Genomic DNA, 18,010 nt, shown 5'->3' with positions numbered 1-18,010 from the left:
GGGCCTATGTTTTTACTTTCCTAGACATATATTAACAATAACTAGAGCAACTCTGATATTTTAGCTTAAACTATAGCCTAGTTACTACAGAAAACGTTGGCGAAGGATTATAATTACAGTCTTTTTTCGGTCTCTCTTTGTGTCTCTTCTTTTCCCATGATGTGGAGCGAGTGATATAATTCACTGATGCTCTTGTCTTTCCAGTTTGTCCTGTGATGATGACTCTTACAAAAACATTGTATATAAAGCTGTCTGTTGCTGACATTGTCCCCTGATTAGGAAAGTTCTGTTGTATATATTTTCTTGTCCTCGTGACATTCAGTTAAACAGCTTGTTTGAAACGCTAAGCTTTCTTTTGCCCTTAAAGTGGCTTTAGTCTTTCAAACACTGGTTATGAATTTGTAGAGCAACAGTTGTTCCAGGAAGAGCGGATTATTTAAATATCATGGCACTTATGAGCTGCAAGAAGTTGGATGTATCTATGTAAATCCCCCTTGGTATTATTTGTATAATCCTGAATGTCCATACCATCATTGCTTTTTGCAGCACTCGACCCCGTGTCCTCAAGCATAATGCGCTATATGTTCAGTTCATTACATCTATGGTATGGCTCTTTCTACAACCATACATAAGGTCAGATTTACCAACAAGCACGTTTTACACTAATCCTTTTAAAATCTGTTAGAAGGGATTTTCCCTTCAGAGAATCCATTATTTTTGAGGCTTAAGGACTTCAGACTAAATTGGAAGCATCTACTGGGCCAAATAAGGACATGGATATTTGCATAAAACTGTACTGTACAGTCATTGGATGTTTCAAACAGTTAACGTCTTTTAGTTATTAATCTTATGTTTTATTATTCTAATGTTAATAATCTGTTTCATGTTATCAACCATAGCTCTGAATGATGTTCCAAATGTTGTGTTTCTGCGCATGGCACCGCTCCTGCCTCAAGTTTGACCGAACAGTTGGATATTATCATTGTCTGGTCTTGATAATGCTATAATGATACAAAAGATGTCACATGTGCTTTTGCGAACTGTGCTTTGGATTGGAAAAAGCTGTGCTTTTATCAGATGTACAGTACAACATGAAGACTCTGAGCTGAAGTGGTCCACTTAATTGTTTTGTGCATGTGATATGAGGTCTGAGTTCAATAACCCTCGCCCCTGAACTGACCTTTTAAATCCTGTTTACTTGACCGCGTGAGCTGTTAAGACATGCACCAAGCCAGTGTCAGGTCCGGTCATGTAAAGAGATGTGAGATCCAGAATATTCTTCAGTGGGTCAGTTCTGGTCCTCTTGCCCTCAACCACTGTCAAGTTTCAGGTCAACATATTGTGCATCTCTCTGCATTTCATTTCACTGCACTTTCATTTCATCCCCGTCACTGGGAAGATTCCTACTGAAATCCAATCCATCTACCTAACGTTTTGTCTACAGAAAATGAGTAATTATGGAAATTAAAACAAATTAATAGAATATAAAGTATAAAATATGCTAACTGTATTATTGACGATATATGTATGTGTGTGTGAAAAAGTTAGGACACCCTCTTGAATTCCATGGTTTTCCGTATAAGGGCATAATAAAAATAAAAAAATCTGGTCATTGACAGGTCTTAAAATGTGAAAATTCAAACAGATGAACAGCAACACATGACATATTGTACCATACCATTATTTATTAACAAAAATAAAGCCAAAATGGAGAAAAAGAATAATTTTTGTTACAAAGTTAGGACCCCCTTACTGTTAACATATGAATTAAGAGGGTAAGTAATGGTCAGGCATTGCTAATCAAATGCCTGTGATTAAATGATCATCAGTAAGTGTGAGCATCTCTATGAAAGCAGAAGTTTTGGCAGTTTGATGGTCTGGAGCCTTCAGGTGTCTTAACGCCAAGGATGTAAGACATCAGCAATAATCTTAAAGAAGCAATTGTTTTTGCCATCAATCTGGGAAGAGTGACACATAACGTTCATGACAGTACAATTAGAAAAATATGGGACAAGTATGGCGTGTTTGGAAGGCTTGCCAGAAAGAAAAAAGAAAAGCATGGCAGCACAGTTTAGGTTTGCAAAGTTGCATCTAAACAAACCATAAGCCTTCTAGAACAATGTCCTTTTATCAGATGAGACCAAGGGGGAGATGTTTGGTTATGATGCACAATGCCATATTTGGTAAAAACCTAAAGAGCATTTCAGCACAAACTCCTCATACCAGAAGTCACACATAGAGGATTGATTATTTTGGGCTTGTTTTGTAACCTCAGGACCTGGGCACCTCACAGTCATTGAGCCGATCATGAACTCCTCTGTATCCCAAAGTATCCTAGAGTCAAATGTGAGGACATCCATCCAACAGCTAAAGCTTGGCCAATATTGGGTCATGCAACAGCACGATGATCCCAAGAACAGCAGCAAATCTACAACAGAACGGCTGAAAATAAAAGATTCAAGGGGTTACAATGGTCCAGTCAATGTCCAGAGCTCATCCTGACTGAAATGCTGTAATAAGAGCTGTGCATAAACAAATGCCTTCAAACCTCAATAAACTAGAGCAACGTTGTAAAGAAGAGTGGGACGAAATTCCACAAAAAAAGAGACTGATCAAGTCAAACAGAAAATGTTAATTGAAGTTAAAAGTGGATCTACAGGCAATTGAATCATAGGGTCTCCTAACTTTGTCACACATGGCTTTTCATTTTGGCTTAATTTGTGTTAATTAAATATAAACACAGTGTGATATATAATGTGATGTTGTTAGTCTAAGTTTTACTTTCCAAATCTTAAGACCTGCCAAGGACCAGATCATATTTATTATGTTCTAATACAGAAAACCATGGAATTTAATAGGGTGTGCTAACTTTCACACACACACACACACACACACACACACATATATATAAACAATAACAATTTCTGAAAATTGTTGTGGTAAAAAAAAAAAAAGTCAAAAGATGTGAAAAAAATCTAAATTATGTATTCCATGTAACACTTTATAACATATAAATTATAACATACAATTAAGGTACAACAAATCCTGCAAGGAGTCATTGGTGTATGCACACAAACACACACATACTGTACGTATATGATATCAGGTTTTGTTGGTGTAACTTTAAACATGAAGTCATTTGTATAGTAATTCAAGTCATTTGGATAGGATGACGCTGTTCTTCTAACATGCCGAAGCCAACACTTAAATGTGTTTGTGACTGCAGAAACTGTGACGGTGCACTTGTGGGTTCAATTACATCCAATTTCCATGTAAAATTAAGTTTAGATTACTTGGAAAACAGTGCTATCTCCACGTTATCTTTGACTAAACAACTCTTATGTGCTGTGACAAGGAGAACTCCTGCTTTTAGCAGCTCTTTCTTGGGAACGGTGTCAATATTTAACAGAAATAGTTACTTTCTTGCACCGATCGGCTAGTCGGTTGCCTCTCGAGGAAATGTCTGCAAATACACAGCCTTTGTACACACAATTCACTCTAAAAATCCCTGGAAAATATGAAGTGACTCAAATTGTTACTCAGAATTTCCATGCTTTGAAAAAAAAAAACATGCAGGGGACAAGAAACGCTGTAGAAATGGAAAATTGACTGGGCAAACTGGGAGTGAAACTTCCCAATTCAGATGGCAAAGACAAAACACTTCCAAAGAAAATGTACACAAGAAAAACACTTACAAAATTCTTGCAAACACTGTTGGATTAAAAAGTGAATTTTCTAAACAACCAAACAAACTATTTCCATACAAACACCAAATATACTTGATTATCTGTATTTTCAGAACATTAGAAACCAGAAATCCATTCAGGATGTGGGTTTACTGAAGGTTTGAGAGGTTGCCAGGTTGTGGGTGTGTGACCTTGGTGATGGGTGTTATTGTCTGTTCTGCTCATGATTGGCTCATTTTGGGGCAGAAATAAAAGAGTGAAGTTGTTGTAGAAATCATACTCTATTTCCCAAGTCCTCTATCAGACATTACCAAAAAAATAAATAATAATAACACACACACAGAACAGGAATTAAATCTATGCTTGCTTTTATTTCTCACTTTTTGGGAGACAATCCATTCACCACTGATGCAGCACAATGTAGTAAAATGATATTGGTGGAATTTTGTAGTGGCAAAGAGATCACATCAGACTTACTACCCTAGTTATACCATGTCCTCAAGGAAGACGATGAATAATATTGACAACAGTATACTGGATTTTAAAGATGTTGGCAGAAACACCTCTTAAGCTGATCTGAGATCAGCTTCCCAATTATTTAAGAATTTCTGGTAGATTGTTTTTGTATTTTAATTAAATCATATTAAATAAGGAACTTCTTTATTTAAAAATAATGTCAAAATAAAGCACCAACCTGTAATCCTTTTAAGCGCAATGCTTTTAAGATAATACTATTTGAATGCTTTAACTGAAAGACTAAGCATAAAGAGAAAATGCAGGAATTTAGCACCCAAGAACAATGGTGAATTGAATACATTGAGCGACCCATTCTTGAAGGGATAATATTATGTATGTTTCATTAAACCAAAATAGAAAGGAGTTCAGATTAATGAGGAACTTGAGAGGAAAATCTCATTTTTCTTATAATCTCTCCACAAATAGCAGTAAGGAGAGAATAAAAAGCTTCTGACCTAGTAAGTTTTTATTTTATTTTTTTTGGTTTGGTTTGGTTAAAAAATTACGATTCAGTATAGAATCAAAGATTCTCCAGAGACGACCAATCAGCATGCAGGTTTATAACGACACCCTCCTGAGGTAGGGTTAACACAGGCCAATACTTCTTGACCATATGCAACAAAAGCTGAAACAAACCATGCTGCCAAATTACCTCTTGGTTCAGAATGTCCGATAAAATACTAAGACGGTATATTTTATTTGCAAAGTACACACCCTTAAATGTTGGGCAAGGGGGAGAAGTTTGAGCTTTTAAATTAAAATGTTTATACACACACTGCCATTCAAATTTTTGTATGTTTGGGGGTGGTATGTTTTTTCCAATATTTTTGAGTCTCTTATTTTCAGTAAGGCTACATTGATTTGATAAACAATAGAGCAAAAAAAGTTGATAATATATTAAAATGTAATTTATTCCTGTGATGAGGTGAATTTTCAGCAGCCATTTCTCTTCAGTCTTCAGTGTCACATAATCCTTCAGAAATCATTGTGCTGCTTAATGTGTTTGATGAAAGGATTGTTTTCAGGATTCTTCAAAGTTCAAAAGATCATAACGGAAATCATTTGTAACATTATTAATATCTTTACTGACACATTTGTTCACTTCAATGTGTCCTTGCTGAATTACACTATTTAAAAATCTAACCCCAATCTTTCAAATGGTAGTGTATATGTATAATACATTTTATTTGTTTCAAATGACCTTTAAAAGGGCAATTTTTTCCTGTATTTTTTCAGTAGATATTACGATATCATGAAGACATGTATGTACAGTATATCATATCACAAGGTACTTGCCAGTTTCCAGCATTTCCTTGGGCAACCATGACAGCAAATGATCTTCTATGACTACAGTACAAAAATATAACATGGATAAAGAGCAAATAAAACATAGTCCAAAAGCATACAGTTTCAAACTCCCATGTCCCAAACACAGGATGCAGAACATCTCAGACACCTGATGCAATAAAAGCATAGCTCACCCAAAAATGAGAATTCTGTACTCATGTTACCCTCATGTTGTTCCAAACTCATATGGTTTGCTTTCTTCTGTGGAACATAAAAGAAATACTTCAAACTTCAATTAACATCCCAATGAGGTTTGACATCAGTGGATGTTTGTGCCACCAAAGTTAATGTGGTCTGCCTTTGTGTGCTTTGATCAGTGATTGGAGAGTAAATAATCCTTATTTAGAAGTCGTATGGATTTATTTCATCTAATACACATCCATGGAAACTTTTCAGTTCTTTATAGTGGAATTTTTTTTTTTTTTTAGAATATTAAAATGTTCTTCACACTAAGGACAAATAGTTTTAAGAACTGTTCACTGGGTGACCTAAAAGGGTTCCTTTAAGGAATCACTGCAAAACTCCATCTGGAAATTTGAAGAGTGTAGTTTTCAATATATGGACAAAGACAGCTACAGGATTCTTCAAATTATCTTCTTTTATGTTCTACAGAATAAAGAACATCACGTTTAAGATTGGGCTAGTGTATTCATTTTTGGGTGAACTCTTCCTTTTAAAAGTGATGCATGGTCACACCGTGAGGCGTCCTGTATATCTGATGTGTGTATTACAGGAAGAAGCCCACCGATGTCAGTGCAGGCCAATGCTCCTGACAGATACTGCTCAGTCACTCATTCAAAGTCAACTGTAGAATATCTACAGGCCATAAACTTGTTAAGCACGCAATGAAGGACACTTAACAGTTATGATATTCTGTGTATTAATGGGATAGTTCAGTCAATATTTACTCACCGAATCAAAACAGAAACTGGAATATGTTTTGAATAACGCTGATGTGTTCTTTTGGATCCCGTTGACTTTCATTGTATGGACAAAAATGGAATATCTTCTCTTGTGTTCCACAGATGAAAAAGTCAAACAGGTTTGGAACATCACTGACGGTGAGTAATTAATGACAGACTTACATTTTTTGTGTGTTTGAGTTATCCTTTTAAAGTTGTCCTTGGACACAAGATGAGGGATCCCAGGCAAAAGATCCTAAACGGGACATCAGCACCCCAGTATCACTGGATCTATGATCCATAGTACCTCTGCACTTATGGTCATTATTGTCCATCTGGTTCTATACATTATAAGTGTAGTCTGTCAGGTAATCCTTCAGACGGTTCGGCAAAGGAAGTTCTTGTACCCGCCGTGTGGTTTTGTTGATGGCAATACGACACAGATGCTGCAGAGATGGTGTGGCTGTGTACACCGGATTCGTGAGCAGCAGCTGCACTGTCCCATTGGACGGGGCGAGAGGGGTAGTCCTGCCCATACAAGACGTCCGGGACAGCTGCACATAGTGTTCCACGAGATGGACAACGCTGTCGAACTGCTTGAGTTTGGGTTTGACCAGCACCACGGAATCCAGCTTGAACTTGCCGTCCTTGTATTCGATTCGCAGGTTGGTGGGTCCCGCAGATGTCATGGCGGAGATGGTGAAGAGGTAGTCCCTCTGAGAGCTGTCTCGGACCAGAAACGTCCCCTCCGACGTGTCCTGCAGGATCTCCTTGGCTTCATTTGCTGTCAGGCTGCCCCAATACCAGCCTGCTTCCAAGAAAAGAAGACACAGAGGTGGTCACATACGTATCCTCTTCCACAGTATCTGTTTCAGTCGCTTGCTTGTGTAACATGAGACCCATAACGTGTCCCTATAAAGAGAGGCTCACAAAAACCATCACAGCTACAGTCATATCCTAGCAATTCGGCTGTTGTTTTATCAGGCGTTTTCTGAGTCACTGCAGATAGTTTGGCTTTCAGAAGAGGACGCAACCTCTCAAACTGTGCCCTGATTTAAAGAGCTAATTCACATCTGATAATACAGCAAGAAACCAAGCACTTCCGAAATGAGCTGATAAGTGAACGTTAATTGCAAACATTATGACAACTGTGGCATAGCAAGTCTAAACAAGACAGCAGAAATATCAACATAAATGATATATTTTTCCTGAAATAGTAAACTAGACCATCTGACTATTCATCTTGGGAGTATCTGACATTTGTGATGGCGGATGCTTGACAGATGTTCCCCAAAGCTGCTCACATTGTATTTCTCAATAACAAACAAACCTAAAAAAGGATCTCGCTGCAGCATCATAATGACTTTATGTTATGTTTTTCTTTTATACAGTGCAGTGCTGGACTAAATTTGCACATGCACTTGAAACCAGAAAGGGATGTGATGTGACAGAGACACAAACCACTAAGGACAAATGTTCCAGCCAGACCAGGATATATAACAAAAGCTTCATAGACATGATAATGTAACTCTTTTGTTGCACAAAAAGCAAAACGGAGAAAAATTAACAGTAAAAGCTTTTTCAAGAAATTCGTTCCAATAATTCACTTACATACTTCTTTTATTAAGTGATAAAATAGCCCCCAGAATTAATGTGGAATATATTCTTTTTTGGTGTTTAATTAATTTTAATTACACTTTCATAGATTATAAATGTAAATTACATTTACATTTAAATAAATTTGCATTTATATATTTCTTTATTTTACATTATATCTAATTATTTATTTATAATAAAAACATGCCCCTGGAAATCCAAACGTGGTGAAAACTGCCCCTTAATGAAAAAAATAATTAGCCTACTTTTTTTCTTGACATTCACTTCTCTCATATTTTCATTATTATCTTCTGATCAAACAACAGTCCCGAAACAATACACCAGATGCAAATTGTCACAAAAAAAAAAGAAAAGAAAAAAAAACAACAGCAAGTCCTGAAACATTTTCAATTATTTGACAGTCACGCAGCATCGAGGTCCCCGATGTCCAGACCTCGGTATTTTTTAAATAACAGAAGATGTAAAATAATTAATTACATTATATTAATTCTTCTTTGGTGCTGCAAGGATAAAAAGCCAAGATAACAGATCTTCTCATCTGAGATGCCTGTTTTACATATTGCCTGTTTTTGCTCTATTTCACCAACAAATTCATTCCAAACACAGCCACAGCACAGTTTTGCGTCTCTGAGCAACATGACGCTGTTTCGTTCCTGAATGAATCAACCGTTTAAATAATTCGGTTCAATCGCAATGACTCACTTATGAACAGTGACTTGCTGCTACCTATTGGCGATTTTAATTTCACATTTCGATGTGGTTTTTTTTTTTATGTTTTAAATAATTTCAAATATCAGTAAACGTTTTATGTTTAACATATCAAAACATTACTTATGCATTTGTAATTGCAGATAAATTAATTCACGTCTTGCATTAAACAGTGTAATGCCACTTCAGATGCAACTTCTGTGTTGATTTAATTTGCATGGTAACAGCCCAAATGTCTTATTATAAAATGTAAAAATCAGTTTAAACTTGTTGGAAAAGATTAATTTCTATTAGTGTGAATTACATAATAATAATAGCTAATCAAATTCATGTTTAATCATTTTAGACGTTTATTAAATTCATAAACAAACTACATCTTCTCTATTTGTAGCGTGGATCATTCATTGCAACTTTTAATCTGATTCTCATGTTTAAGAATCTGTTATGTTGAAAAATAATCTGTGCTACTATACCCACTGCCTTGGTTTAAAACCTACATTATAATCCAATTTGTGAGCCTTTAAACATCTTAAAATGCACACATGTAAGCCAGGAAAATCTAAATTTTCTTGGGGGAGGAACCACCTTACTCTCCATTTTGGGACATCGATATTTTGAAAAAAAAAAAAAAAACTGTGTATGGGTCTGCAACAAACTCATGGCAAAAGCACGATACAGCTGCTGCTAATCTGATTTATGAGATTAAAGTACACTCAGAACAACCTTTAAACATTTTACAGAAATTTTATATAGAAGGTTAATCTTTTTAAAATCGACTGTTATCACTTTTAACATCAAATTTGACGCATTGTGATAATTATTTTTTAACTAGCCTGTTGCTGTGTTGCATGCGACATGAATTCAGTGAGAGTTACAGGAGCAAATGAAGAGAGTATGTAAGTGAAACGAGCAGTAAACGTTTACCAGTGTTTTTAAGGTCTCTCATGGCAGTGGCAATGCGACTCTGCTCGGACTCCGCGACTTGGGTTTCGGTTTGCGATCTCCTTTCATTCTCGATGCTTTCCGTGGAGTCGGATGAGTGACAGGTCATTGGAGAACGGCGTTCTGCATCCACTCAATGTCTATAATTATCCTTCAAAGACTACTGACTCTTACAATCGACCAAAACATGTGAGAAGTCTTCCACAGCGTCCGTGGATACTGTTTGGCTGCGACGATCTGAAAATACAAACATGATTTTAACCCTATGTTTTGTTTGATGCTTTTTGTGTTGCTGTTGTTTTTTTTGTTTTGTTTTTTGCTGATTAGTATTTCCATACATGTCTGCTGCTAATTTGCTGATGTTTAAGAACTACATTGTAGCATAAAACCGTGTGAACTGATGTCAATTAGGCCTACTGGTACTGTACTGGTGCTACAATCTTCTACATTACCTGAGAGTAATAGAAAACATGGACATGCATGCATTTATGGTCATCAAATGTACTTCTTCAAAACAATTATGTCACCCCAAGTCACCCTCGATTCCTTTAAATCACTTAATTCAATAAGGCCACCGTATAGGAAACGTTAAAACGCTTTAAAATAACAAAAAGAAATTAAAGCTGCAAGCAGCATTTACCGGGGTTCAAGCACATTAAGGCCTCTGAGGTGGTCTGAGCCAACCTGGATGCATGGATGACAGTTAAACACATCCAAAATGGAGAACAGGCTAACAGACAGACACACACACTGAAACTAAATGATTAGACTAATATATGTATACTCTATAAGCATATGCACACACACACACACACACACACACACACACACACACACACAAAGACACACATATACATGCACAAACATTTTGTTGCAGATATAGGTATTTGAAATAAGTGATAGGTGACCATAAACTTATTGCAAGTCTTTTCTTTTTAAGAGTTAGATGTCATTTTCAGGTTAAACTGTAATCATAATGTGGCAAAATTTAAAAAAGCTGATATATCTGTATAAACAAAATGGAAAACATTGACTCAATGAGATTTTAAATGTTATAACAGTTCATTTTTTAATGTTTTGGCATGAATTCATGAATCCTTTCAACAGTACTGTTCAACTTTACTGAATGAGCCCATTAGTGGTCTTCCGCTGCCATCTAGTGGTTATAAATTGCATTTACTCCAACAACACTTGTGTTTTTAAACATAACTGTTATAGTGTTTTTTTTTTTTGCCCAATCTCTCTTAAATTTTGCATGCTTGTTTAGAATGAAATTATGCCTTATTTTACACAGTTTTGATAATTTGTGGGCTTTCTGATTGTATTAATAGGCCTTTGTATGCACTATGAAAAGAACATATTATAAAATGACTGGTTTATAGTTGCCCAAATGCAATTGTTCAACATGTTTTTGATAATTATTGACCTTCAGAGTCTAGAGAATTGTACTTCAGTGGTTTTATTGATTTTCATCTTAAACTGTATCACAAGTATGCCAAAGTAACTTTTTTAAATAATCTTGAATATTTAATTAACAGCTTTATTGACAACATTGGTCCCAGAGGCAAAGTTGTTCAGAATGAGGAGATATATCATATGATATGAAGATTTGGTGTTTTTGAGTGAATATACGAGCATTTTCAAACAATTTGAGGCCATTTACCATAGAAATCTTGTGTTTTGAGACCTTTTCTACTGTTATAGCGCCACCTATGGTCTGATCTCCATGAAACTTTGCATGCTTGTTAAGAGTATCATGTTACATGATTTCACTGAGTTTCATAAAGTTTTGAGTTTTCGTTTAGGTTTTATAGGCTTTGGGGTATGTTTGTCCACACCCCTTTTTCTATATTACCACTTTACAGTTAACCAAAGGACAAAATTCAACATTTTTTTAATAATTATTGATCTACAGAGTCCACAGAATATTACTGCAGTGGTTTGGTTCCGATCGGACAAAAAACCTAGGACTAGTTCGCAAAAGTAGGTTTTTAACATATTTGTGAATAACAATTGAACGATTTGATTGACAGCAATGGTTCTTGAGGCAAAGTTGTGCATTATGAGGAGATCTATCAAGTGATATGCATATTGTGTTGATATGTGAAACACCACGTGATTACAGAGCCATAAAACTCGTTAGCGCCAACTAGTGGCCGATTTCTTTCAAAATTCTTACAGACCTTAAGGTTCATGAGTCGAACGTACCCAGCGAGTTTCGTTCCGATCAACATCCGTTAACCCTTTCAAATAGGTGCTTAAAATTGTTTGGCCAATGGCGGCCATGTTTTTTGAGATATGCAAATGTCCTCATAGGTACTTGTGCCCCTTCAGACCAAGACACTGCATACCAATTTTCAAGTCGATCGAGCGAACGGTTGCCTAGTTATAGCCATTTATGTGTTTTTTAAATCTCATTGCGCCCCCAAGTGGCAGAGCTGCGCAATTTTTTTTATTTGACCAAAGATTGAGCTCATACATATGTGTACCAATTTTGGTGAAGATATCTCATTCCGTTCAGGAGTTATAGTCAAAATAGCATTTGGCTAACGTTAGCATAGACGCTTTTTGGTGTACTGTTTCGCGTAAGAATTGAAATTTCAACTTTTTTTTGATAATTATTGATATTGAGTGTCCAGGGAATATTTCTGAAGTGGTTTGGTTCTGATTGGTTGAAAATCCTAGGACTAGTTCGCAAAAGTAGGTTTCGGATATAGCTCGATTTTGCGAGAAAACGGTGCGTCGTAGACCCCAAAAAGGCGCCGTGCACTTTTGTTCGGGCTAACCCAAGGATTGCAACGATGCCATGTTTTTGAGTCTACGGCTAACGGTTTACGATTTACGGCCCAAAATGTCAAATTTTTTTGTTTTTTGCGCTGTAGCGCCCCCATTTGGCCGATTGGGGTGAGACTTTGTCAGAATGTCCCCTCGGGGAGCTCTACATTCTGGCCAAGTTTCAGCTCTCTAGGCCTTACGGTTTGGTCTGCACAATCAGTTTTAGCGGAGAAAAATAATAATAATAAAAAAAATCCTTACAATTACAATAGGGTTTCAGCACTGCGTGCTTGAACCCCTAACAAATACGCAAATGCATAATACCGCTAAACGAAAGAGTGTGTGTTAGTCACTCACACAATTGAGGTAAGCGTATAACACTGTCCTGGTTTGGTCAACTGTTTGTGTCTCCAGCAGAATGGAAAATGTTACATCCCTTCCCGTCACCTCAGACATGGTATTTATAGTTTTTAACACGTAAATGAAAAGCTTGTGTGAACTATCACTTGTATACTTGTGTCAAACTAAACATTAATGACACCAGTTCTGTCATTTAACATTCATTATCCTGATCTGAATTTGAGTTGTAGCTTAAGACAGAAACGAAATCATTCCTCGCCTTACCTTAAAATTGTTTTTGCCCTGTAAATCCTTAGTATTTTTACAGTCTTAACGCGTCTACTGTCACCCAGGAGGGTGGTGCTCACATAGTCATTCCACTCCTGTAGCGCATTTCTTATTGTTGTTTTTTTATACTCTCATAAAGTTCTCAATTGAATAAAGCAAAGGGCAGCTACTGTTATGTTTTCGGTTATTGTTTTTAATTGGATAAAAGAGCGAAATGACATCACCATAAGCTTCATTAACATTAGGCTACAAACGTCCGTCTTGTGTGTGAATGGCTCATTGCGCACGTGCATGAGGAATAAAAACAAAGGGTGTCTTTGAGAGACGGCAAAATACGCAGAACCGCCTTTACTAGGAAACTCCATTGACAGCTAGCTCCTGGTAAACGATAGTGTGACAAACAAGAGAAACGAGAGTCTTTTCTCCTGAACGTGTAAATGAAGATACGTTAGTTCTAATTGCACGGATTATTTGATGTAGCTGCTATGTGAGACATAATGAATCAGACGAAATAAAGCAGAGTATATTTTGAATATAAACTTGAGCCTGAAAGGTGACAGTCGGAGAAAGCGCACAGCACTTACCTTTTGTCTAAGTGAAAGCAATAAGCAATCAAGTCCAGCGCGTTTCACGTTACAGTCGTTCAATGGCAACATGATTCAGACCCATCGTTTATTATTGATGGGAAACACTGATCGGCTCCCTGTCAAACGACCAGCACCCCCTGATGCTCAGCAGATCGGGACGCGTTTTTCCGTGTATTTGCATTGATTCTTTCGGGAGCGATACTGGCGACACTGTATGTCTCGCGCTGTCTGCAAGCGCACCGCGCGCACCGCGCGTCCTAACGCGTTACAACGCGAGCCAAGATAGCAGGACATATAATTACTCTCTCCAGCAGTTTAGTGATATTCCAACGAATCTTTTTTTCTCTTGCCCTGTCTCTCTCTCCCTCTCTTTCTCTGTGTGTGCGCGCGCTCGTCGTTAACTACTTAATCCTCGTTTAAAAAGACTAGTATATAAAAGACTAATTTCCAGGAACTTTCCAGGAATCCTATCACGTGGTCAGATGTGCGAGCGCTCTCTTAAGGTCGTGCCAACTGGCTATTTTGTTGTTGTTTATTTGTTTGTTTTGTTGAGATCTGCCAGACACGTTTATATCGTAAACATGTTTATATTAATTATAAATATATAATTTTTTTTTTCGTTTGGTTTTACATTTAGATCTTCCTTATAAGGCTGTTTTCATCAGAAGAATAATTGAATTATATATATAAAGACCTAATATCACAACCAGCAGTGAAGTGCAAGGGACAGACGAAATGTACTGCGATACGTTCAATATAACACGTCCCAAATCTATTTTATTGTTAATTAATCGTTCTGTGTTGTATTTCTGTAATAAAATGTTTATTAATAAAACATCTGCGATGGGAATAAGGTTTATTTTTTTATTTTCTTTATAGAATCTGTACAGGTTTTATAGAATAAACAGTTGTTGCTTTTCGAGATATGTGTGTAATGTTACAGAACTCCTCTGAGCAAGTCACAGCATGACAAGTGCCACCTTAAACCAGGAATTTATTGCCTACATACATGACAAAACAAAATATAAGAAGCTGTATAATATTGAGTTTCGTCGTTGTGTAAAAACCCCAAAACCACAATAAACTACCTAAATATCCACAACACATTCAGACAGATAGATAGATAGACAGACAGACAGACAGACAGACAAACAGACAGACAGACAGATAGACAGATAGACAGATAGATAGATAGATAGATAGATAGATAGATAGATAGATAGATAGATAGATAGATAGATAGATAGATAGATAGATAGATAGATAGATAGATAGATAGATGTATATATCTTTGTATAAAGACAACAGTGGATTAAATGGCTATGGTTCACACTTTTACTCACCATCATGTTGTTCAAAAACTGCTGTTGAACAGAAAAGAAAATATTTTAAAGAATGTTGGTAACCAAAAAGTTGTCAGTAGCCATTGACTTCCATAGTATTTATTCCTATGGAAGTCTATGACTACTGTCAACAGCTTGAACTATCCATTTAACACATCAGCAATCAGAGATGACTAAGTCTGATGTCTCAGATGACCTTGCACACACTCTTACGAAGACAACTGGAATGCTTGTTAGTTTTATGGACGGGTCATGTTACTTGTGTATAAAAGCCAATTAGTTGCTACTTTAAAACAAATAAAATTGTGGTTGAGCATCCTCTTGTTTTGATACAGTTAGGAGGAAGTTCTTGGCAGATTAGCCTCATATGACACATGGGCCTGTGTCCTCAAACAGGTTCAGTCATCACCAATTTGTGCTTGGTTTTGCATTCATTTCGGTTTAAAATAGTACATAACTCTTATACGTCAAAAGTTAAATTAGCCCAAATTTACCTATGTACTGTATGCGTAATAGCTGTCAATGTTTCTCAGCACCAGTGGTTAAAGTCCTTGCTTTTTCTTCCTTGTTAGAATGCAGATAAAAACTACTAAATTGGAAGGATTCTGTTCCACCATTTACATCCGGTTCAGAGATATAATATCTTGCCTCCGCCTTGCAAAGATCAGATAGAGACTCATCATAAAGAAGACCTGAAAAATTTTGTTCTAAATAATACACGATTATTGACTAAATAGCCCTGTTAAGCCAAATGGATGTAAAACCAGTTTATTTGTTTATTTATTGCCATGCATGTGCATAACTGAGTGTATGTGTGTACATATTTATGTAAATTCATTGTTCAATTATCTTATGAAAATGGTCAGCATTATGGTAATTTTGGGGAATATTAGGTCAGGGTTGAGGGATTGTGTTGAATTAATTTGTAATACATATAAAAACCAATAAAAAACATTTTAGGACAAAATGTATGAAATGCTATAAAATATAATCATTCAATAATCTTCATATTTTGTACTGTAATTGTTCACTTCTATCTTGGTTATGCATCTCTGGGGTTGAGCTAAAAAAAATTGTATGTCTGCCTTATAGCGACCTCTTCTGGATGATGTAAAGTTTACGTTGGTTTTCCTGCTAGATGAAAAAAAGAAACAAATAATTGTAAAGTGCAAATATTTGTTACTTTTTTATTGACTTATTTTTAATAAACCATATGACTTATGTTTTCTCTAAATTGTCTAACCTCCTTATATGTAAGCTCTTTCTGTATTTTTTGCTATGCAATATATATAAAATAACACAAATCGCAAGCCCAAATACCTGTGGTCTTCCTGAGACTTTCACTAGACTCTTTGAAAACATACAGAGGATACAGGTGCTGGTCATATAATTAGAATATCATCAAAAAGTTGATTTATTTCACTAATTCGTTTCAAAAAGTGAAACTTGTGTATTATATTAATTCATTACACACAGACTGATATATTTCAAATGTTTATTTCTTTTAATTTGATGCTTATAACTGACAACTAAGGAAAATCCCAAATTCAGTATCTCAGAAAATTACAATATTACTTAAGACCAATACAAAGAAAGGATTTTTTTAAATCTTGGCCAACTGAAAAATATGAAAAGAAAAGTATAAGCATGTACAGCACTCAATATGTAGTTGGGGCTCCTTTTGCCTGAATTAATGCTGCAATGCGGCATGGCGATGAGTCTGTGGCACTGCTCAGGTGTTATGAGAGCCCAGGTTGCTCTGATAGTGGCCTTCAGCTCTTCTGCATTCTTGGGCCTGGCATATCACATCTTCCTCTTCCCAATACCCCATAGATTTTCTATGAGGTTAAGATCAGGCGAGTTTGCTGGCCAATTAAGAACAGGCATACCATGGTCCTTAAACCAGTTACTGGTAGCTTTGGCACTGTGTGCAGGTGCCAAGTCTTGTTGGAAAATGAAATCTGCATCTCCATAAAGTTGGTCAGCAGCAGGAAGCATGAAGTGCTCTAAAACTTGGACCTCAGAAAACACAGTGGACCAACACCAGCAGATGACATGGCTCCCCAAACCATCACTGACTGTGGAAACTTTACACTGGACCTCAAACAACATGGATTGTGTGCCTCTCCTCTCTTCCTCCAGACTCTGGGACCTTGATATCCAAAGGAAATGCAAAATTTACTTTCATCAGAGAACATAACTTTGTACCACTCAGCAGCAGTCAAGTCCTTTTTTGTCCAAGAGACACTTCTGACGCTGTCTGTTGTTCAAGAGTGGCTTGACACAAGGAATGCGACAGCTGAAACCCATGTCTTGCATACGTCTGTGCGTAGTGGTTCTTGAAGCACTGACTCCAGCTGCAGTCCACTATTTGTGAATTTCCCCCACATTTTTAATGGGTTTTTTCTCACAATCCTTTCCAGGGTGCGGTTATCACTATTGCGTGTACACTTTTTTCTACCACATCTTTTCCTTCCCTTTGCCTCTCTATTAATGTGCTTGGACACAGAGCTCGGTGAACAGCCAGCCTCTTTTGCAATGACCCTTTGTGTCTTGCCCTCCTTGTGCAAGGTGTCAATGGTAGTCTTTTTGACAGCTGTTAAATCAGCAGTCTTCCCCATGATTGTGTAGTCTACAGAACTAGAGCAAGAGACCATTTATTAATTAGCTGATAAGAGTGTGGCACCAGGTTTCTTCAATATTGAACCTTTTCACAATATTCTAATTATCTGAGATACTGAATTTGGGATTTTCCTTAGTTGTCAGTTATAATCATCCAAATTAAGAGAAATAAACATTTGAAATATATCAATCTGTGTGTAATGAATGGATATAATATACAAGTTTCACTTTTTGAATGGAATTAGTGAAATAAATCAACTTTTTGATGATATTCTAATTATTCGACCAGTACCAGTACAGACCAGACATGATTGCGACGATCCTCCTCCAGGCCGGCA

The 18,010-nt window shown here is 36.6% G+C and overlaps 1 protein-coding gene across 3 annotated transcripts; it reads right to left on the bottom strand.

Annotated features, from left to right (window-relative positions):
• Positions 1-4,041: 4,041 nt before the first annotated feature.
• LOC113077875 (suppressor of cytokine signaling 2-like) lies at positions 4,042-14,159 on the bottom strand. Of its 3 annotated transcripts, XR_003281398.1 has the most exons (4): positions 13,705-14,159; positions 9,701-9,955; positions 6,462-7,262; positions 4,042-5,549 (listed from the first exon to the last, which is right to left on the bottom strand). XR_003281398.1 is itself a non-coding variant. In XM_026250141.1 (3 exons), exons 2-3 carry the CDS (start codon positions 9,825-9,827, stop codon positions 6,793-6,795), a joined length of 597 nt encoding a protein of 198 aa, XP_026105926.1. In that variant the 5' UTR covers positions 9,828-9,955; positions 13,705-14,159; the 3' UTR covers positions 4,042-6,792. The 3 variants fall into 3 exon arrangements, 2 of the variants coding, with proteins under 2 accessions (XP_026105926.1, XP_026105927.1); XM_026250141.1 differs by having other exon boundaries at positions 4,042-7,262; XM_026250142.1 differs by having other exon boundaries at positions 4,042-7,259; positions 13,705-14,152.
• Positions 14,160-18,010: the final 3,851 nt, after the last annotated feature.

The sequence above is a fragment of the Carassius auratus genome, unplaced genomic scaffold (assembly GCF_003368295.1).
Source record: "Carassius auratus strain Wakin unplaced genomic scaffold, ASM336829v1 scaf_tig00023455, whole genome shotgun sequence".
NCBI lineage: Eukaryota > Metazoa > Chordata > Actinopteri > Cypriniformes > Cyprinidae > Carassius > Carassius auratus.
This window is presented reverse-complemented; position numbering and strand designations above follow the sequence as displayed.

Coding starts and splice junctions, on each gene's coding strand:
- LOC113077875 (XM_026250141.1), bottom strand. CDS start 9,827: ATGACCTGTCACTCATCCGACTCCACGGAAAGCATCGAGAATGAAAGG. Junction 7,263..9,700: donor GAGAGACCTTAAAAACACTG/GTAAACGTTTAC, acceptor TTTTCTTGGAAG/CAGGCTGGTATTGGGGCAGC.